Source organism: Muntiacus reevesi, unplaced genomic scaffold, assembly GCF_963930625.1.
Source record: "Muntiacus reevesi unplaced genomic scaffold, mMunRee1.1 SCAFFOLD_47, whole genome shotgun sequence".
NCBI lineage: Eukaryota > Metazoa > Chordata > Mammalia > Artiodactyla > Cervidae > Muntiacus > Muntiacus reevesi.
Window position 1 is genome coordinate 523305 of NW_027077923.1, and position 21220 is coordinate 544524.

The window sequence follows — 21220 nt, forward strand, 5'->3', positions numbered from 1 at the left end:
GCTGATAGGCTGGGAGGCTGGGAGGCTGGGAGCCTGGATGGGAGGCTGGCTGGCTGGTGGGCTGGCTGGCTGGGAGGCTGGCTGTCTGGGAGGCTGGCTGGCTGGCTTGGAGTCTGGAAGGCTGGGAGGCTGGGAGGCTGGGAGGCTAGGAGTCTAGGAGGCTGGCTGGGAGGCTGGGAGGCTGGCTGGGAGGCTGGCTGGGAGGCTGGGAGCCTGGGAGGCTGGGAGGATGGGAAGCTGGGAGGCTGCCTGGGAGGCTGCCTGGGAGGCTGGCTGGCAGGCTGGCTGGGAGGCTGCCTGCCTGGGAGGCTGGCTGGCCTTGAGGCTGGCTGGCTGGCTAGGAGGCTGGCTGGGAGGATGGTTGGGAAGCTGGCTGGCTGGCGGGCTGGCTGGCTGGCTGGTTGGCTGGGATTCTGGCTGGCTGGCTGGCTGGCTGGCAGGATGACGGCCTGGGAGACTGGCTGGCTGGCTGGGAGGATGGCTGAGAGGATGGCTGCCTGGTTGGCTGGACCGGCTGGACCACCTGGAAGCGGCTGGAACCGGCTGAAACCGGCTGGAACCGGCTTGACCCGGCTGGAACCGGCTGGAACCGGTTTGAACCGGATGGAACCGGCTGGAACCGGCAGGAACCGGTTTGAACCGGCTGGAACCGGCTAGAACAGGTTTGAACCGGTTGGAACCGGCTGCAACCGGTTTGAACCGGCTGGAACCGGTTTGAACCGGCTGGAACCGGCTGGAACCGGCTGGAACCTACTGTAACCGGCTGGAACCGGTTTTTTCCAGCTGGAACCAGCTGAAACCGGTTTGAACCGGCTGGAAACGGCTGGAAGCGGTTTGAACTGGCTGGAACCGGCTAGAACCGGCTGGAACTGGCTTGAACCGGCTTGAAACGGCTGAAAACGGTTAGAACCGGCTTGAACCGGCTTGAATCGCCTGGAACCGGCTGGAACCGGCTGGAACCAGCTGGAAACGGTTTGAACCGGCTGGAACCGGCTAGAACCGGCTGGAACCGGCTGGAACCTGCTGGAACAGGCTGTAACCGGCTAGAACCGGCTGGAACCAGCTGGAACCGGCTGGAACCGGTTTGAACCGGCTGGAACCGGCTAGAACCGGCTGGAACCGGTTTGAACCGGCTGGAACCGGCTAGAACCGGTTTGTACCGGCTGGAACCGGCTTGACCCGGCTGGAAGCAGCTGGAACCGGTTTGAACGGCTGGAACCGGCTAGAACCGGCTGGAACCGGCTGGAACCGGTTTGAACCGGCTGGAACCGGCTGGTACCGGCTGGAACCGGCTGGAACCGGTTGGAACAGGCTGGAACCGGCTAGAACCGGCTTGAACCAGCTGGAACCGGCTGGAACCGCCTGGAACTGGTTTCTCCCGGCTGGAACTGGCTGGAACCGGCTGGAACCGGCTGGTACCGGCTCGAACCGGCTAGAATCGGCTGGAACCGGATGAAACCGGCTGGAACCGGCTGGAACAGGCTGGCTCGCTGGCTTGCACTGGCTGGGAGGCTGAGAGGCTGGCTGGGAGGCTGGGAGGCTGGCTGGGAGGCTGGGAGAATGGGAGGCTGGCTGGGAGACTGGGAGGCTGGGAGTCTTGGAGGCTGGGAGGCTGGCTGGGAGGCTGGGAGGCTGGGAGTCTTGGAGGCTTGGAGGCTGGCTGGGAAACTGGGAGGCTGGCTGCGAGGCTGGGAGGCTGGCTGGGAGGCTGGGAGAATGGGAGGCTGGCTGGGAGCCTGGGAGGCTGGGAGTCTTGGAGGCTGGGAGGCTGGCTGGGAGTCTGGGAGGCTGGGAGGCTGGGAGGCTAGGAGTCTAGGAGGCTGGCTGGGAGGCTGGGAAGCTGCCTGGGAGGCTGCCTGGGAGGCTGGCTGTCAGGCTGGCTGGGAGGCTGGCTGGGAGGCTGGCTGGCTGGGAGGCTGGCTGGCCTTGAGGCTGGCTGGCTGGCTAGGAGGCTGGCTGGCAGGCTGGCTGGGAGGCTGGCTGGCTGGGAGGCTGGCTGGCCTTGAGGCAGGCTGGCTGGCTAGGAGGCTGGCGGGGAGGCTGGGAGAATGGAAGGCTGGCTGGGAGACTGCGAGGCTGGGAGGATGGGAGGCTGGGAGGCTGGCTGGGAGGCTGGGAGGCTGGGAGGCTGGGAGGCTTGGAGGATGGGAGGCTGGGAGCCTGGCAGGGAGGCTGGCTGTGAGGCTGGCTGGCTCGCTGGCTGGTTGGCTGGCTGGCTGGGAGGCTGGGAGGATGGGAGCCTGGCTGTGATGCTGCCTGGGAGGCTGGCTGGCTGGCTGGCTTGCTGGCTGGCTGGGAGGCTGGGTGGCTGGGAGGCTGGCATGGAGTCTGGCAGGGAGGCTGGGAGGCTGTGAGGCTGCGAGGCTTGGAGGCTGGCTGAGAGGCTGTCTGGGAGGCTGGCTGGCTGGCTGGCTGGCTGGCAGGCTGGCTGGGAGGCTGGGAGGCTGGGAGGCTGGTTGGGAGCCCGGGAGGCTGGGAGGCTGATAGGCTGGGAGGCTGGGAGGCTGGGAGCCTGGCTGGGAGGCTGGCTGGCTGGTGGACTGGCTGGCTGGGAGGCTGGCTGTCTGGGAGGCTGGCTGGCTGGCCTGGAGGCTGGAAGGCTGGGAGGCTGGGAGGTTGGGAGGCTAGGAGTCTAGGAGGCTGGCTGGGAGGCTTGGAGGCTGGCTGGGAGGATGGCTGGGAGGCTGGGAGCCTGGGAGGCTGGGAGGCTGGGAGGCTGGGAGGCTGGGAGGCTGGGAGGCTGACTGGGAGCATGGGAGGCTGGGAGGCTGGGAGGCTGGGAGGCTGCCTGTGAGGCTGCCTGGGAGGCTGGCTGGCTGGCTGGCTGGGAGGCTGGCTAGCTGGGAGGCTGGCTGGCCTTGAGGCTGGCTGGCTGGCTAGGAGGCTGGCTGGGAGGCTGGCTGGGAGGCTGGCTGGCTGGCGGGCTGGCTGGCTGGCTGGGTTGGCTGTGAGTCTGGCTGGCTGGCTGGCTGGCTGGCTGGATGACTGCCTGGGAGTCTGGCTGGCTGGCTGGGAGGCTGGGAGGCTGGGACGCTGGGAGGCTGGGAGGCTGGGAGGCAAGCTGGGAGGCTGGATGGGAGGCTGGCTGGCTGGCTGGCTGGCTGGCAGGCTGGCTGGGAGGCTGGGAGGCTGGGAGCCTGGTTGGGAGCCCGGGAGGCTGGGAGGCTGATAGGCTGGGAGGCTGGGAGGCTGGGAGCCTGGCTGGGAGGCTGGCTGGCTGGTGGGCTGGCTGGCTGGGAGGCTGGCTGTCTGGGAGGCTGGCTGGCTGGCTTGGAGTCTGGAAGGCTGGGAGGCTGGGAGGCTGGGAGGCTAGGAGTCTAGGAGGCTGGCTGGGAGGCTGGGAGGCTGGCTGGGAGGCTGGCTGGGAGGCTGGGAGGCTGGGAGGCTGGGAGGCTGGGAGGCTGGGAGGCTGCCTGGGAGGCTGCCTGGGAGGCTGGCTGGCAGGCTGGCTGGGAGGCTGCCTGGCTGGGAGGCTGGCTGGCCTTGAGGCTGGCTGGCTGGCTAGGAGGCTGGCTGGGAGGATGCTTGGGAAGCTGGCTGGCTGGCGGGCTGGCTGGCTGGCTGGTTGGCTGGGATTCTGGCTGGCTGGCTGGCTGGCTGGCTGGATAACTGCCTGGGAGACTGGCTGGCTGGGTGGGAGGCTGGCTGGGAGGCTGGGAGAATGGAAGGCTGGCTGGGAGACTGGGAGGCTGGGAGGATTGGAGGCTGGGAGGCTGGCTGGGAGGCTGGGATGCTGGGAGGCTGGGAGGATGGGAGGCTGGGAGCCTGGCAGGGAGGCTGGCTGTGAGGCTCCTGGCTCGCTGGCTGGTTGGCTGGCTGGATGGGAGGCTGGGAGGATGGGAGCCTGGCTGTGATGCTGCCTGGGAGGCTGGCTGGCTGGCTGGCTTGCTGGCTGGCTGGGAGTCTGGCTGGCTGGATGGCTGGCTGGATGACTGCCTGGGAGTCTGGCTGGCTGGCTGGGAGGCTGGGAGGCTGGGACGCTGGGAGGCTGTGAGGCTGGGAGGCAAGCTGGGAGGCTGGATGGGAGGCTGGCTGGCTGGATGGCCGGCTGGCAGGCTGGCTGGGAGGCTGGGAGGCTGGGAGGCTGGTTGGGAGGCCGGGAGGCTGGGAGGCTGATAGGCTGGGAGGCTGGGAGGCTGGGAGCCTGGATGGGAGGCTGGCTGGCTGGTGGGCTGGCTGGCTGGGAGGCTGGCTGTCTGGGAGGCTGGCTGGCTGGCTTGGAGTCTGGAAGGCTGGGAGGCTGGGAGGCTGGGAGGCTAGGAGTCTAGGAGGCTGGCTGGGAGGCTGGGAGGCTGGCTGGGAGGCTGGCTGGGAGGCTGGGAGCCTGGGAGGCTGGGAGGATGGGAAGCTGGGAGGCTGCCTGGGAGGCTGCCTGGGAGGCTGGCTGGCAGGCTGGCTGGGAGGCTGCCTGCCTGGGAGGCTGGCTGGCCTTGAGGCTGGCTGGCTGGCTAGGAGGCTGGCTGGGAGGATGGTTGGGAAGCTGGCTGGCTGGCGGGCTGGCTGGCTGGCTGGTTGGCTGGGATTCTGGCTGGCTGGCTGGCTGGCTGGCAGGATGACGGCCTGGGAGACTGGCTGGCTGGCTGGGAGGATGGCTGAGAGGATGGCTGCCTGGTTGGCTGGACCGGCTGGACCACCTGGAAGCGGCTGGAACCGGCTGAAACCGGCTGGAACCGGCTTGACCCGGCTGGAACCGGCTGGAACCGGTTTGAACCGGATGGAACCGGCTGGAACCGGCTGGAACCGGTTTGAACCGGCTGGAACCGGCTAGAACAGGTTTGAACCGGTTGGAACCGGCTGCAACCGGTTTGAACCGGCTGGAACCGGTTTGAACCGGCTGGAACCGGCTGGAACCGGCTGGAACCTACTGTAACCGGCTGGAACCGGTTTTTTCCAGCTGGAACCAGCTGAAACCGGTTTGAACCGGCTGGAAACGGCTGGAAGCGGTTTGAACTGGCTGGAACCGGCTAGAACCGGCTGGAACTGGCTTGAACCGGCTTGAAACGGCTGAAAACGGTTAGAACCGGCTTGAACCGGCTTGAATCGCCTGGAACCGGCTGGAACCGGCTGGAACCAGCTGGAAACGGTTTGAACCGGCTGGAACCGGCTAGAACCGGCTGGAACCGGCTGGAACCTGCTGGAACAGGCTGTAACCGGCTAGAACCGGCTGGAACCAGCTGGAACCGGCTGGAACCGGTTTGAACCGGCTGGAACCGGCTAGAACCGGCTGGAACCGGTTTGAACCGGCTGGAACCGGCTAGAACCGGTTTGTACCGGCTGGAACCGGCTTGACCCGGCTGGAAGCAGCTGGAACCGGTTTGAACGGCTGGAACCGGCTAGAACCGGCTGGAACCGGCTGGAACCGGTTTGAACCGGCTGGAACCGGCTGGTACCGGCTGGAACCGGCTGGAACCGGTTGGAACAGGCTGGAACCGGCTAGAACCGGCTTGAACCAGCTGGAACCGGCTGGAACCGCCTGGAACTGGTTTCTCCCGGCTGGAACTGGCTGGAACCGGCTGGAACCGGCTGGTACCGGCTCGAACCGGCTAGAATCGGCTGGAACCGGATGAAACCGGCTGGAACCGGCTGGAACAGGCTGGCTCGCTGGCTTGCACTGGCTGGGAGGCTGAGAGGCTGGCTGGGAGGCTGGGAGGCTGGCTGGGAGGCTGGGAGAATGGGAGGCTGGCTGGGAGACTGGGAGGCTGGGAGTCTTGGAGGCTGGGAGGCTGGCTGGGAGGCTGGGAGGCTGGGAGTCTTGGAGGCTTGGAGGCTGGCTGGGAAACTGGGAGGCTGGCTGCGAGGCTGGGAGGCTGGCTGGGAGGCTGGGAGAATGGGAGGCTGGCTGGGAGCCTGGGAGGCTGGGAGTCTTGGAGGCTGGGAGGCTGGCTGGGAGTCTGGGAGGCTGGGAGGCTGGGAGGCTAGGAGTCTAGGAGGCTGGCTGGGAGGCTGGGAAGCTGCCTGGGAGGCTGCCTGGGAGGCTGGCTGTCAGGCTGGCTGGGAGGCTGGCTGGGAGGCTGGCTGGCTGGGAGGCTGGCTGGCCTTGAGGCTGGCTGGCTGGCTAGGAGGCTGGCTGGCAGGCTGGCTGGGAGGCTGGCTGGCTGGGAGGCTGGCTGGCCTTGAGGCAGGCTGGCTGGCTAGGAGGCTGGCGGGGAGGCTGGCTGGGAGGCTGGCTGGCTGGTGGGCTAGCTGGCTGGCTGGCTGGATGACTGCCTGGGAGTCTGGCTGAGAGGATGGCTGGCTGGTTGGCTGGACCGGCTGAACCACCTGGAAGCGGCTGGAACCGACTGGAACCGGTTTGAACCGGACGGAACCGGCTGGAACCGGCTGGAACCGGTTTGAACCGGCTGGAACTGGCTGGAACCGGCTGGAACCGCCTGGTACAGGCTGGAACCGGCTGGAACCGGTTTGAACCGGCTGGAACCGGCTAGAACAGGTTTCAACCGGCTGGAACCGGCTGGAAACCGTTTGAACCGGCTGGAACCGGCTAAAACCGGCTGGAACCGGCTGGTACCGGTTTTTTCTGGCTGGAACCAGCTGGAACCGGCTGGAACCGTTTTTTTCCGGCTGGAACCGGCTGGAACCGGTTTGAACCGGCTGGAACCGGCTGGAACCGGTGTGAACCGGCTGGAACCTGCTGGAACCGGCTGGAACCGGCTGGAACCGGTTTGAACCGGCTGGAACCGGCAGGAACCGGTTTGAACCGGCTGGAACCGGCTAGAACCGGCTGGAACCGGTTTGAACCGGCTGGAACCGGATAGAACCGGCTGGAACCGGCTGGAACCGGCTGGAACCGGTTTGAACCGGCTGGAACGGGCTGGAACCTGCTGGAAACGGCTGGAACCTGTTTGAACCGGTTTAAACCGGCTGGAACCGGTTTGAACTGGCTGGAACCGGCTGGAACCGGTTTGAACCGGTTTAAACCGGCTGGAACCGGCTGGAACCGGTTTGAACCGGTTTAAACCGGCTGGAACCGGTTTGAACCGGCTGGAACCGGATGGAACCGGTTTGAACCGGTTTAAACCGGCTGGAACCGGCTGGAACCGGCTGGAACCGGCTGGAACCGGTTTGAACCGGTTTAAACCGGCTGGAACCGGCTGGAACCGGCTGGAACCGGCTGGAACCGGTTTGAACCGGTTTAAACCGGTTGGAACCGGCTGGAACCGCCTGAAACCGGCGGGAACCGGCTGGAACCGGCTGGAACCGGTTTTTTCCGGCTGGAACTGGCTGGAACCGGCTGGAACCGGCTGGTACCAGCTCGAACCGGCTAGAATCGGCTGGAACCGAATGGAACCGGCTGGAACCCACTGGAACAGGCTGGCTCGCTGGCTGGACTGGCTGGGAGGCTGGGAGGCTGGGAGGCTGGGAGGCTGGCTGGGAGGCTGCCTGGGAGGCTGGCTGGCTGGCGGGCTGGCTGGCTGGCTGGCGGGCTGGCTGGCTGGCTGGCTGGCTGGGAGGCTGGGAGGCTGGGAGGCAGGCTGGGAGGCTGGGAGGCTGGCTGGGAGGCTGGGAGAATGGGAGGCTGGCTGGGAGGCTGGGAGGCTAGGAGGCTTGGAGGCTGGGAGGCTGGCTGGGAGGCTGGGAGGCTGGGAGGCTGGGAGGCAGGGAGGCTGGGAGGCTGGGAGGCTGGCTGGGAGGCTGCCTGGGAGGCTCCTGGCTGGCGGGCTGGCTGGCTGGCTGGCTGGCTGGGAGGCTGGCTGAGAGGATGGCTGGCTGTTTGGCTGGACCGGCTGGACCACCTGGAAGCGGCTGGAACCGGCTGGAACCGGCTGGAACTGGTTTGAACCGGTTTAAACCGGCTGGAACCGGCTGGAAACGGTTTGAACCGGTTTAAACCGGTTGGAACCGGCTGGAACCGGCTGGAACCGGCTGGAACCGGTTTGAACCGGTTTAAACCGCCTGGAACCGGCTGGAACCGGCTGGACCCGGTTTGAACCGGTTTAAACCGGCTGGAACCGGCTGGAACCGGTTTGAACCGGCTGGAAACGGCTTGAACCGGTTTGAACCGGTTTAAACCATTTTGAACCGGCTGGAACCGGCTGGAACTGGTTTGAACCGGTTTAAACCGGTTGGAACCGGCTGGAACCGGTTTGAACCGGCTGGAACCGGCTGGAACCGGCTGGAACCGGTTTGAACCGGCTGGAACCGGCTGGAACCGGTTTGAACCGGCTGGAACCAGCTGGAAACGGCTGGAACCGGTTTGAACCGGTTTAAACCGGCTGGAACCGGCTGGAACCGGTTTGAACCGGTTTAAACCGGTTTGAACCGGCTGGAAACGGCTGGAACCGGTATGAACCGGTTCAAACCGGCTGGAACCGGCTGGAACCGGTTTGAACCGGCTGGAACCGGCTGGAACCGGCTGGAACCGGTTTGAACCGGTTTAAACCGGCTGGAACCGGCTGGAACCGGCGGGAACCGTCTGGAACCGGCTGGAACCGGTTTTTTCCGGCTGGAACTGGCTGGAACCGGCTGGTACCGGCTCGAACCGGCTAGAATCGGCTGGAACCGAATGGAACCGGCTGGAACCCACTGGAACAGGCTGGCTCGCTGGCTGGCACTGGCTGGGAGGCTGGGAGGCTGGGAGGCTGGGAGGCTGGCTGGGAGGCTGCCTGGGAGGCTGGCTGGCTGGCGGGCTGGCTGGCTGGCTGGCGGGCTGGCTGGCTGGCTGGCTGGCTGGGATGCTTGGAGGCTTGGAGGCTGGCTGGGAGGCTGGGAGGCTGGATGGGAGGCTGCCTGGGAGGCTGGCTGGCTGGCGGGCTGGCTGGCTGGCTGGCTGGCTGGGAGGCTGGCTGAGAGGATGGCTGGCTGGTTGGCTGGACCGGCTGGACCACCTGGAAGCGGCTGGAACCGGCTGGAACCGGCTGGAACTGGCTTGACCCGGCTGGAACCGGCTGGAACCGGTTTGAACAGGGTGGAACCGGCTGGAACAGGCTGGCTCGCTGGCTGGCACTGGCTGGGAGGCTGGAAGGCTGGGAGGCTGGGAGGCTGGGAGGCTGGGAGGCTGGGAGGCTGTGAGGCTGGCTGGGAGGCTGCCTGGGAGGCTGGCTGGCTGGCGGGCTGGCTGGATGGCTGGCGGGCTGGCTGGCTGGCTGGCTGGCTGGGAGGCTGGGAGGCTGGGAGGCTGGCTGGGAGGCTGGGAGGCTGGCTGGGAAGCTGGGAGAATGGGAGGCTGGCTGAGAGGCTGGGAGGCTGGGAGGCTGGGAGGCTGGGAGGCTGGGAGGCTGGGAGGCTGGCTGGGAGGCTGGGAGGCTGGCTGGGAGGCTGGGAGGCTGGCTGGGAGGCTGAGAGAATGGGAGGCTGGCTGGGAGGCTGGGAGGCTGGGAGTCTTGGAGGCTGGGAGGCTGTCTGGGAGGCTGGGAGGCTGGGAGGCTGGGAGGCTGGGAGGCTGGAAGGCTGGGAGTCTGGCTGGGAGGCTGCCTGGGAGGCTGGCTGGCTGGTGGGCTGGCTGGCTGGCTGGCTGGCTGGGAGGCTGGCTGAGAGGATGGCTGGCTGGTTGGCTGGACCGGCTGGACCACCTGGAAGCGGCTGGAAACGGCTGGAACCGGCTGGAAACGGCTTGACCCGGCTGGAACCGGCTGGAACCGGTTTGAACCGGCTGGAACAGGCGGGAACCGGCTGGAACCGGTTTGAAGCGGTTTAAACAGGCTGGAACCGGCTGGAAACTGCTGGAACCGGTTTGAACCGGTTTAAACCGGCTGGAACCGGCTGGAACTGGCTGGAACCGGCTGTAAACGGTTTAAACCGTTTTGAACCGGCTGGAACCGGCTAGAACTGGTTTGAACCGGTTTAAACCGGCTGGAACCGGCTGGAACCGGTTTGAACCGGTTTAAACCGGTTTGAACCGGCTGGAACCGGCTGGAACCGGCTGGAACCGGTTTGAACCGGTTTAAACCGGCTGGACCACCTGAAACCGGCGGGAACCGGCTGGAACCGGCTGGAACCGGTTTTTTCCGGCTGGAACCGGCTGGAACCGGTTTGAACCGGTTTAAACCGGCTGGAACCGGCTGGAACCGGTTTGAACCGGTTTAAACCGGCTGGAACCGGCTGGAACTGGCTGGAACCGGCTGGAACCGGTTTGAACCGGCTGGAACCGGCTGGAACAGGTTTGAACCGCCTGGAACCGGCTGGAACCGACTGGAACCGGTTTGAACCGGCTGGAACCTGATGGAACCGGTTTGAACCGGTTTAAACCGGCTGGAACCGGCTGGAACCGGCTGGAACCGGCTGGAACCGGTTTGAACCGGTTTAAACCGGCTGGAACCGGCTGGAACCGGCTGGAACCGGCTGGAACCGGTTTGAACCGGTTTAAACCGGTTGGAACCGGCTGGAACCGGTTTGAACCGCTTTAAACCGGTTTGAACCGGCTGGAACCGGCTGGAACCGGTTTGAACCGGTTTAAACCGGTTTGAACCGGCTGGAACCGGTTTAAACCGGTTTGAACCGGCTGGAAGCGGTTTGAACCGGCTGGAACCGGCTGGAAACGGCTGGAACCGGTTTGAACCGGTTTAAACCGGCTGGAACGGGCTGGAACCGGTTTGAACCGGCTGGAACCTGCTGGAAACGGCTGGAACCTGTTTGAACCGGTTTAAACCGGCTGGAACCGGTTTGAACTGGCTGGAACCGGCTGGAACCGGTTTGAACCGGTTTAAACCGGCTGGAACCGGCTGGAACCGGTTTGAACCGGTTTAAACCGGTTTGAACCGGTTTGAACCGGCTGGAACCGGCTGGAACCGGTTTGAACCGGTTTAAACTGGCTGGAACCGGCTGGAACCGGTTTTTTCCGGCTGGAACTGGCTGGAACCGGCTGGTACCGCCTCGAACCGGCTAGAATCGGCTGGAACCGAATGGAACCGGCTGGAACCCACTGGAACAGGCTGGCTCGCTGGCTGGCACTGGCTGGGAGGCTGGGAGGCTGGGAGGCTGGCTGGGAGGCTGCCTGGGAGGCTGGCTGGCTGGCGGGCTGGCTGGCTGGCTGGCGGGCTGGCTGGCTGGCTGGCTGGCTGGGAGGCTGGGAGGCTGGGAGGCTGGCTGGGAGGCTGGGAGGCTGGATGGGAGGCTGCCTGGGAGGCTGGCTGGCTGGCGGGCTGGCTGGCTGGCTGGCTGGCTGGGAGGCTGGCTGAGAGGATGGCTGGCTGGTTGGCTGGACCGGCTGGACCACCTGGAAGCGGCTGGAACCGGCTGGAACCGGCTGGAACTGGCTTGACCCGGCTGGAACCGGCTGGAACCGGTTTGAACAGGGTGGAACCGGCTGGAACAGGCTGGCTCGCAGGTTGGCACTGGCTGGGAGGCTGGAAGGCTGGGAGGCTGGGAGGCTGGGAGGCTGGGAGGCTGGGAGGCTGTGAGGCTGGCTGGGAGGCTGCCTGGGAGGCTGGCTGGCTGGCGGGCTGGCTGGCTGGCTGGCGGGCTGGCTGGCTGGCTGGCTGGCTGGGAGGCTGGGAGGCTGGGAGGCTGGCTGGGAGGCTGGGAGGCTGGCTGGGAGGCTGGGAGAATGGGAGGCTGGCTGAGAGGCTGGGAGGCTGGGAGGCTGGGAGGCTGGGAGGCTGGGAGGCTGGGAGGCTGGCTGGGAGGCTGGGAGGCTGGCTGGGAGGCTGGGAGGCTGGCTGGGAGGCTGAGAGAATGGGAGGCTGGCTGGGAGGCTGGGAGTCTTGGAGGCTGGGAGGCTGTCTGGGAGGCTGGGAGGCTGGGAGGCTGGGAGGCTGGGAGGCTGGAAGGCTGGGAGTCTGGCTGGGAGGCTGCCTGGGAGGCTGGCTGGCTGGCTGGCTGGGAGGCTGGCTAGCTGGGAGGCTGGCTGGCCTTGAGGCTGGCTGGCTGGCTAGGAGGCTGGCTGGGAGGCTGGCTGGGAGGCTGGCTGGCTGGCGGGCTGGCTCGCTGGCTGGGTTGGCTGTGAGTCTGGCTGGCTGGCTGGCTGGCTGGCTGGATGACTGCCTGGGAGTCTGGCTGGCTGGCTGGGAGGCTGGGAGGCTGGGACGCTGGGAGGCTGGGAGGCTGGGAGGCAAGCTGGGAGGCTGGATGGGAGGCTGGCTGGCTGGCTGGCTGGCTGGCAGGCTGGCTGGGAGGCTGGGAGGCTGGGAGCCTGGTTGGGAGCCCGGGAGGCTGGGAGGCTGATAGGCTGGGAGGCTGGGAGGCTGGGAGCCTGGCTGGGAGGCTGGCTGGCTGGTGGGCTGGCTGGCTGGGAGGCTGGCTGTCTGGGAGGCTGGCTGGCTGGCTTGGAGTCTGGAAGGCTGGGAGGCTGGGAGGCTGGGAGGCTAGGAGTCTAGGAGGCTGGCTGGGAGGCTGGGAGGCTGGCTGGGAGGCTGGCTGGGAGGCTGGGAGCCTGGGAGGCTGGGAGGATGGGAAGCTGGGAGGCTGCCTGGGAGGCTGCCTGGGAGGCTGGCTGGCAGGCTGGCTGGGAGGCTGCCTGCCTGGGAGGCTGGCTGGCCTTGAGGCTGGCTGGCTGGCTAGGAGGCTGGCTGGGAGGATGGTTGGGAAGCTGGCTGGCTGGCGGGCTGGCTGGCTGGCTGGTTGGCTGGGATTCTGGCTGGCTGGCTGGCTGGCTGGCAGGATGACGGCCTGGGAGACTGGCTGGCTGGCTGGGAGGATGGCTGAGAGGATGGCTGCCTGGTTGGCTGGACCGGCTGGACCACCTGGAAGCGGCTGGAACCGGCTGAAACCGGCTGGAACCGGCTTGACCCGGCTGGAACCGGCTGGAACCGGTTTGAACCGGATGGAACCGGCTGGAACCGGCTGGAACCGGTTTGAACCGGCTGGAACCGGCTAGAACAGGTTTGAACCGGTTGGAACCGGCTGCAACCGGTTTGAACCGGCTGGAACCGGTTTGAACCGGCTGGAACCGGCTGGAACCGGCTGGAACCTACTGTAACCGGCTGGAACCGGTTTTTTCCAGCTGGAACCAGCTGAAACCGGTTTGAACCGGCTGGAAACGGCTGGAAGCGGTTTGAACTGGCTGGAACCGGCTGGTACCGGCTGGAACCGGCTGGAACCGGTTGGAACAGGCTGGAACCGGCTAGAACCGGCTTGAACCAGCTGGAACCGGCTGGAACCGCCTGGAACTGGTTTCTCCCGGCTGGAACTGGCTGGAACCGGCTGGAACCGGCTGGTACCGGCTCGAACCGGCTAGAATCGGCTGGAACCGGATGAAACCGGCTGGAACCGGCTGGAACAGGCTGGCTCGCTGGCTTGCACTGGCTGGGAGGCTGAGAGGCTGGCTGGGAGGCTGGGAGGCTGGCTGGGAGGCTGGGAGAATGGGAGGCTGGCTGGGAGACTGGGAGGCTGGGAGTCTTGGAGGCTGGGAGGCTGGCTGGGAGGCTGGGAGGCTGGGAGTCTTGGAGGCTTGGAGGCTGGCTGGGAAACTGGGAGGCTGGCTGCGAGGCTGGGAGGCTGGCTGGGAGGCTGGGAGAATGGGAGGCTGGCTGGGAGCCTGGGAGGCTGGGAGTCTTGGAGGCTGGGAGGCTGGCTGGGAGTCTGGGAGGCTGGGAGGCTGGGAGGCTAGGAGTCTAGGAGGCTGGCTGGGAGGCTGGGAAGCTGCCTGGGAGGCTGCCTGGGAGGCTGGCTGTCAGGCTGGCTGGGAGGCTGGCTGGGAGGCTGGCTGGCTGGGAGGCTGGCTGGCCTTGAGGCTGGCTGGCTGGCTAGGAGGCTGGCTGGCAGGCTGGCTGGGAGGCTGGCTGGCTGGGAGGCTGGCTGGCCTTGAGGCAGGCTGGCTGGCTAGGAGGCTGGCGGGGAGGCTGGCTGGGAGGCTGGCTGGCTGGTGGGCTAGCTGGCTGGCTGGCTGGATGACTGCCTGGGAGTCTGGCTGAGAGGATGGCTGGCTGGTTGGCTGGACCGGCTGAACCACCTGGAAGCGGCTGGAACCGACTGGAACCGGTTTGAACCGGACGGAACCGGCTGGAACCGGCTGGAACCGGTTTGAACCGGCTGGAACTGGCTGGAACCGGCTGGAACCGCCTGGTACAGGCTGGAACCGGCTGGAACCGGTTTGAACCGGCTGGAACCGGCTAGAACAGGTTTCAACCGGCTGGAACCGGCTGGAAACCGTTTGAACCGGCTGGAACCGGCTAAAACCGGCTGGAACCGGCTGGTACCGGTTTTTTCTGGCTGGAACCAGCTGGAACCGGCTGGAACCGTTTTTTTCCGGCTGGAACCGGCTGGAACCGGTTTGAACCGGCTGGAACCGGCTGGAACCGGTGTGAACCGGCTGGAACCTGCTGGAACCGGCTGGAACCGGCTGGAACCGGTTTGAACCGGCTGGAACCGGCAGGAACCGGTTTGAACCGGCTGGAACCGGCTAGAACCGGCTGGAACCGGTTTGAACCGGCTGGAACCGGATAGAACCGGCTGGAACCGGCTGGAACCGGCTGGAACCGGTTTGAACCGGCTGGAACGGGCTGGAACCGGTTTGAACCGGCTGGAACCTGCTGGAAACGGCTGGAACCTGTTTGAACCGGTTTAAACCGGCTGGAACCGGTTTGAACTGGCTGGAACCGGCTGGAACCGGTTTGAACCGGTTTAAACCGGCTGGAACCGGCTGGAACCGGTTTGAACCGGTTTAAACCGGCTGGAACCGGTTTGAACCGGCTGGAACCGGATGGAACCGGTTTGAACCGGTTTAAACCGGCTGGAACCGGCTGGAACCGGCTGGAACCGGCTGGAACCGGTTTGAACCGGTTTAAACCGGCTGGAACCGGCTGGAACCGGCTGGAACCGGCTGGAACCGGTTTGAACCGGTTTAAACCGGTTGGAACCGGCTGGAACCGCCTGAAACCGGCGGGAACCGTCTGGAACCGGCTGGAACCGGTTTTTTCCGGCTGGAACTGGTTGGAACCGGCTGGAACCGGCTGGTACCAGCTCGAACCGGCTAGAATCGGCTGGAACCGAATGGAACCGGCTGGAACCCACTGGAACAGGCTGGCTCGCTGGCTGGACTGGCTGGGAGGCTGGGAGGCTGGGAGGCTGGGAGGCTGGCTGGGAGGCTGCCTGGGAGGCTGGCTGGCTGGCGGGCTGGCTGGCTGGCTGGCGGGCTGGCTGGCTGGCTGGCTGGCTGGGATGCTTGGAGGCTTGGAGGCTGGCTGGGAGGCTGGGAGGCTGGATGGGAGGCTGCCTGGGAGGCTGGCTGGCTGGCGGGCTGGCTGGCTGGCTGGCTGGCTGGGAGGCTGGCTGAGAGGATGGCTGGCTGGTTGGCTGGACCGGCTGGACCACCTGGAAGCGGCTGGAACCGGCTGGAACCGGCTGGAACTGGCTTGACCCGGCTGGAACCGGCTGGAACCGGTTTGAACAGGGTGGAACCGGCTGGAACAGGCTGGCTCGCTGGCTGGCACTGGCTGGGAGGCTGGAAGGCTGGGAGGCTGGGAGGCTGGGAGGCTGGGAGGCTGGGAGGCTGTGAGGCTGGCTGGGAGGCTGCCTGGGAGGCTGGCTGGCTGGCGGGCTGGCTGGATGGCTGGCGGGCTGGCTGGCTGGCTGGCTGGCTGGGAGGCTGGGAGGCTGGGAGGCTGGCTGGGAGGCTGGGAGGCTGGCTGGGAAGCTGGGAGAATGGGAGGCTGGCTGAGAGGCTGGGAGGCTGGGAGGCTGGGAGGCTGGGAGGCTGGGAGGCTGGGAGGCTGGCTGGGAGGCTGGGAGGCTGGCTGGGAGGCTGGGAGGCTGGCTGGGAGGCTGAGAGAATGGGAGGCTGGCTGGGAGGCTGGGAGGCTGGGAGTCTTGGAGGCTGGGAGGCTGTCTGGGAGGCTGGGAGGCTGGGAGGCTGGGAGGCTGGGAGGCTGGAAGGCTGGGAGTCTGGCTGGGAGGCTGCCTGGGAGGCTGGCTGGCTGGTGGGCTGGCTGGCTGGCTGGCTGGCTGGGAGGCTGGCTGAGAGGATGGCTGGCTGGTTGGCTGGACCGGCTGGACCACCTGGAAGCGGCTGGAAACGGCTGGAACCGGCTGGAAACGGCTTGACCCGGCTGGAACCGGCTGGAACCGGTTTGAACCGGCTGGAACAGGCGGGAACCGGCTGGAACCGGTTTGAAGCGGTTTAAACAGGCTGGAACCGGCTGGAAACTGCTGGAACCGGTTTGAACCGGTTTAAACCGGCTGGAACCGGCTGGAACTGGCTGGAACCGGCTGTAAACGGTTTAAACCGTTTTGAACCGGCTGGAACCGGCTAGAACTGGTTTGAACCGGTTTAAACCGGCTGGAACCGGCTGGAACCGGTTTGAACCGGTTTAAACCGGTTTGAACCGGCTGGAACCGGCTGGAACCGGCTGGAACCGGTTTGAACCGGTTTAAACCGGCTGGACCACCTGAAACCGGCGGGAACCGGCTGGAACCGGCTGGAACCGGTTTTTTCCGGCTGGAACCGGCTGGAACCGGTTTGAACCGGTTTAAACCGGCTGGAACCGGCTGGAACCGGTTTGAACCGGTTTAAACCGGCTGGAACCGGCTGGAACTGGCTGGAACCGGCTGGAACCGGTTTGAACCGGCTGGAACCGGCTGGAACAGGTTTGAACCGCCTGGAACCGGCTGGAACCGACTGGAACCGGTTTGAACCGGCTGGAACCTGATGGAACCGGTTTGAACCGGTTTAAACCGGCTGGAACCGGCTGGAACCGGCTGGAACCGGCTGGAACCGGTTTGAACCGGTTTAAACCGGCTGGAACCGGCTGGAACCGGCTGGAACCGGCTGGAACCGGTTTGAACCGGTTTAAACCGGTTGGAACCGGCTGGAACCGGCTGGAACCGGCTGGAACCGGTTTGAACCGCTTTAAACCGGTTTGAACCGGCTGGAACCGGCTGGAACCGGTTTGAACCGGTTTAAACCGGTTTGAACCGGCTGGAACCGGTTTAAACCGGTTTGAACCGGCTGGAAGCGGTTTGAACCGGCTGGAACCGGCTGGAAACGGCTGGAACCGGTTTGAACCGGTTTAAACCGGCTGGAACGGGCTGGAACCGGTTTGAACCGGCTGGAACCTGCTGGAAACGGCTGGAACCTGTTTGAACCGGTTTAAACCGGCTGGAACCGGTTTGAACTGGCTGGAACCGGCTGGAACCGGTTTGAACCGGTTTAAACCGGCTGGAACCGGCTGGAACCGGTTTGAACCGGTTTAAACCGGTTTGAACCGGTTTGAACCGGCTGGAACCGGCTGGAACCGGTTTGAACCGGTTTAAACTGGCTGGAACCGGCTGGAACCGGTTTTTTCCGGCTGGAACTGGCTGGAACCGGCTGGTACCGCCTCGAACCGGCTAGAATCGGCTGGAACCGAATGGAACCGGCTGGAACCCACTGGAACAGGCTGGCTCGCTGGCTGGCACTGGCTGGGAGGCTGGGAGGCTGGGAGGCTGGCTGGGAGGCTGCCTGGGAGGCTGGCTGGCTGGCGGGCTGGCTGGCTGGCTGGCGGGCTGGCTGGCTGGCTGGCTGGCTGGGAGGCTGGGAGGCTGGGAGGCTGGCTGGGAGGCTGGGAGGCTGGATGGGAGGCTGCCTGGGAGGCTGGCTGGCTGGCGGGCTGGCTGGCTGGCTGGCTGGCTGGGAGGCTGGCTGAGAGGATGGCTGGCTGGTTGGCTGGACCGGCTGGACCACCTGGAAGCGGCTGGAACCGGCTGGAACCGGCTGGAACTGGCTTGACCCGGCTGGAACCGGCTGGAACCGGTTTGAACAGGGTGGAACCGGCTGGAACAGGCTGGCTCGCAGGTTGGCACTGGCTGGGAGGCTGGAAGGCTGGGAGGCTGGGAGGCTGGGAGGCTGGGAGGCTGGGAGGCTGTGAGGCTGGCTGGGAGGCTGCCTGGGAGGCTGGCTGGCTGGCGGGCTGGCTGGCTGGCTGGCGGGCTGGCTGGCTGGCTGGCTGGCTGGGAGGCTGGGAGGCTGGGAGGCTGGCTGGGAGGCTGGGAGGCTGGCTGGGAGGCTGGGAGAATGGGAGGCTGGCTGAGAGGCTGGGAGGCTGGGAGGCTGGGAGGCTGGGAGGCTGGCTGGGAGGCTGGGAGGCTGGGAGGCTGGGAGGCTGGGAGGCTGGAAGGCTGGGAGTCTGGCTGGGAGGCTGCCTGGGAGGCTGGCTGGCTGGTGGGCTGGCTGGCTGGCTGGCTGGCTGGGAGGCTGGCTGAGAGGATGGCTGGCTGGTTGGCTGGACCGGCTGGACCACCTGGAAGCGGCTGGAAACGGCTGGAACCGGCTGGAACCGGCTTGACCCGGCTGGAACCGGCTGGAACCGGTTTGAACCGGCTGGAACAGGCGGGAACCGGCTGGAACCGGTTTGAACCGGTTTAAACAGGCTGGAACCGGCTGGAAACTGCTGGAACCGGTTTGAACCGGTTTAAACCGGCTGGAACCGGCTGGAACTGGCTGGAACCGGCTGGAACCGGTTTGAACCGGTTTGAACCGGTTTAAACCGTTTTGAACCGGCTGGAACCGGCTAGAACTGGTTTGAACCGGTTTAAACCGGCTGGAACCGGCTGGAACCGGTTTGAACCGGTTTAAACCGGTTTGAACCGGCTGGAACCGGCTGGAACCGGCTGGAACCGGTTTGAACCGGTTTAAACCGGCTGGAACCACCTGAAACCGGCGGGAACCGGCTGGAACCGGCTGGAACCGGTTTTTTCCGGCTGGAACCGGCTGGAACCGGTTTGAACCGGTTTAAACCGGCTGGAACCGGCTGGAACTGGCTGGAACCGGCTGGAACCGGTTTGAACCGGCCTGGAACCGGCTGGAACAGGTTTGAACCGCCTGGAACCGGCTGGAACCGGCTGGAACCGGTTTGAACCGGCTGGAACCGGATGGAACCGGTTTTGAACCGGTTTAAACCGGTTGGAACCGGCTGGAACCGGCTGGAACCGGCTGGAACCAGTTTGAACCGGTTTAAAACCGGCTGGAACCGGCTGGAACCGGCTGGAACCGGCTGGAACCGGTTTGAACCGGTTTAAACCGGTTGGAACCGGCCTGGAACCGGCTGGAACCGGCTGGAACCGGTTTGAACCGGCTGGAACTGGCTGGAACCAGGTGGAACCGGCTGGTACCAGCTCGAACCGGCTAGAATCGGCTGGAACCGAATGGAACCGGCTGGAACCCACTGGAACAGGCTGGCTCGCTGGCTGGCACGGGCTGGGAGGCTGGGAGGCTGGGAGGCTGGGAGGCTGGCTGGGAGGCTGCCTGTGAGGCTGGCTGGCTGGCGGGCTGGCTGGCTGGCTGGCGGGCTGGCTGGCTGGCTGGCTGGCTGGGAGGCTGGGAGGCTGGGCGGCTGGCTGGGAGGCTGGGAGGCTGGCTGGGAGGCTGGGAGAATGGGAGGCTGGCTGGGAGGCTGTGAGGTTAGGAGTCTTGGAGGCTGGGGAGGCTGGCTGGGAGGCTGGGAGGCTGGGAGGCTGGGAGGCAGGGAGGGTGGGAGGCTGGGAGGCTGCCTGGGAGGCTGCCTGGGAGGCTGGCTGGCTGGCGGGCTGGCTGGCTGGCTGGCTGGCTGGGAGGCTGGCTGAGAGGATGGCTGGCTGGTTGGCTGGACCGGCTGGACCACCTGGAAGCGGCTGGAACCGGCTGGAACCGGCTGGAACTGGTTTGAACCGGTTTAAAACCGGCTGGAACCGGCTGGAAACGGTTTGAACCGGTTTAAACCGGTTGGAACCGGCTGGAACCGGCTGGAACCGGCTGGAACCGGTTTGAACCGGTTTAAACCGGCTGGAACCGGCTGGAACCGGCTGGAACCGGCTGGAAACCGGTTTGAACCGGTTTAAACCGGCTGGAACCGGCTGGAACCGGTTTGAACCGGCTGGAACCGGCTGGAACCGGTTAGAACCGGTTTAAAACCGGTTTTGAACCGGCTGGAACCGGTTTGAACCGGCTGGAACCGGCTGGAAACGGCTGGAACCGGTTGGAACCGGTTTAAAACCGGCTGGAACGGGCTGGAACCGGTTTGAACCGGCTGGAACCGGCTGGAAACCGCTGGAACCGGTTTGAACCGGTTTAAACCGGCTGGAACCGGCTGGAACCGGTTTGAACCGGTTTAAACCGGTTGGAACCGGCTGGAACCGGCTTGAACTGGCTAGAACCGGTATGAACCGGTTTAAACCGGTTTGAACCGGCTGGAACCGGTTTGAACCGGTTCAAACCGGCTGGAAACGGCTGGAACCGGTTTGAACCGGTTTAAACCGGATGGAACCGGCTGGAACCGGCAGGAACCGTCTGGAACCGGCTGGAACTGGCTGGAACCGGCTGGAACCGGCTGGTACCGGCTCGAACCGGCTAGAATTGGCTGGAACCGAATGGAACCGGCTGGAACCCACTGAAACAGGCTGGCTCACTGGCTGGTACTGGCTGGGAGGCTGGGAGGCTGGGAGGCTGGGAGGCTGGCTGGGAGGCTGCCTGGGAGCCTGGCTGGCTGGCGGGCTGGCTGGCTGGCTGGCGGGCTGGCTGGCTGGCTGGCTGGCTGGGAGGCTGGGAGGCTGGGAGGCTGGCTGGGAGGCTGGGAGGCTGGCTGGGAGGCTGGGAGAATGGGAGGCTGGCTGAGAGGCTGGGAGGCTGGGAGGCTGGGAGGCTGGGTGGCTGGGAGGCTGGCTGGGAGGCTGGGAGGCTGGCTGGGAGGCTGAGAGAATGGGAGGCTGGCTGGGAGGCTGGGAGGCTGGGAGTCTTGGAGGCTGGGAGGCTGTCTGGGAGGCTGGGAGGCTGGGAGGCTGGGAGGCTGGGAGGCTGGGAGTCTGGCTGGGAGGCTGCCTGGGAGGCTGGCTGGCTGGTGGGCTGGCTGGCTGGCTGGTTGGCTGGGAGGCTGGCTGAGAGGATGGCTGGCTGGTTGGCTGGACCGGCTGGACCACCTGGAAGCGGCTGGAAACGGCTGGAACCGGCTGGAACAGGCTTGACCCGGCTGGAACCGGCTGGAACCGGTTTGAACCGGTTGGAACCGGCTGGAACCGGCTGGAACCGGCTGGAACCGGTTTGAACCGGTTTAAACCGGTTTGAACCGGCTGGAACCGGTTTGAACCGGTTTAAACCGGCTGGAACCGGCTGGAACCGGCTGGAACCGGCTCGAACCGGCTGGAACCGTGTTTTTCCGGCTGGAACTGGCTGGAACCGGCTGGAACCGGCTGGTACCGGCTCGAACCGGCTAGAATCGCCTGGAACCGGCTGGAACCGTCTGGAACAGGCTGACTCGCTGGCTGGCCTTGGCTGGGAGGCTGGGAGGCTGGGAGGCTGCGAGGCTGGCTGGGAGGCTGAGAGAATGGGAGGCTGGCTGGGAGGCTGGGAGGCTGGGAGTCTTGGAGGCTGGGAGGCTGTCTGGGAGGCTGGGAGGCTGGG

General features: G+C 66.0%; 1 protein-coding gene across 1 annotated transcript in view; it reads right to left on the reverse strand.

Annotated features, from left to right (window-relative positions):
* Positions 1–853: 853 nt before the first annotated feature.
* LOC136155245 (adhesive plaque matrix protein-like) overlaps positions 854–21220 on the reverse strand; it is a 120786-nt gene continuing 100419 nt past the window's right edge. The window contains exons 22-27 of the mRNA XM_065917084.1: positions 20997–21135; positions 19668–19792; positions 12975–13107; positions 5411–5553; positions 1300–1432; positions 854–963 (exon numbers count right to left, since the gene is read on the reverse strand). Coding sequence (XP_065773156.1) covers positions 854–963; positions 1300–1432; positions 5411–5553; positions 12975–13107; positions 19668–19792; positions 20997–21135 — 783 coding nt within the window. The remainder of the gene's footprint in view (positions 964–1299; positions 1433–5410; positions 5554–12974; positions 13108–19667; positions 19793–20996; positions 21136–21220) is intronic.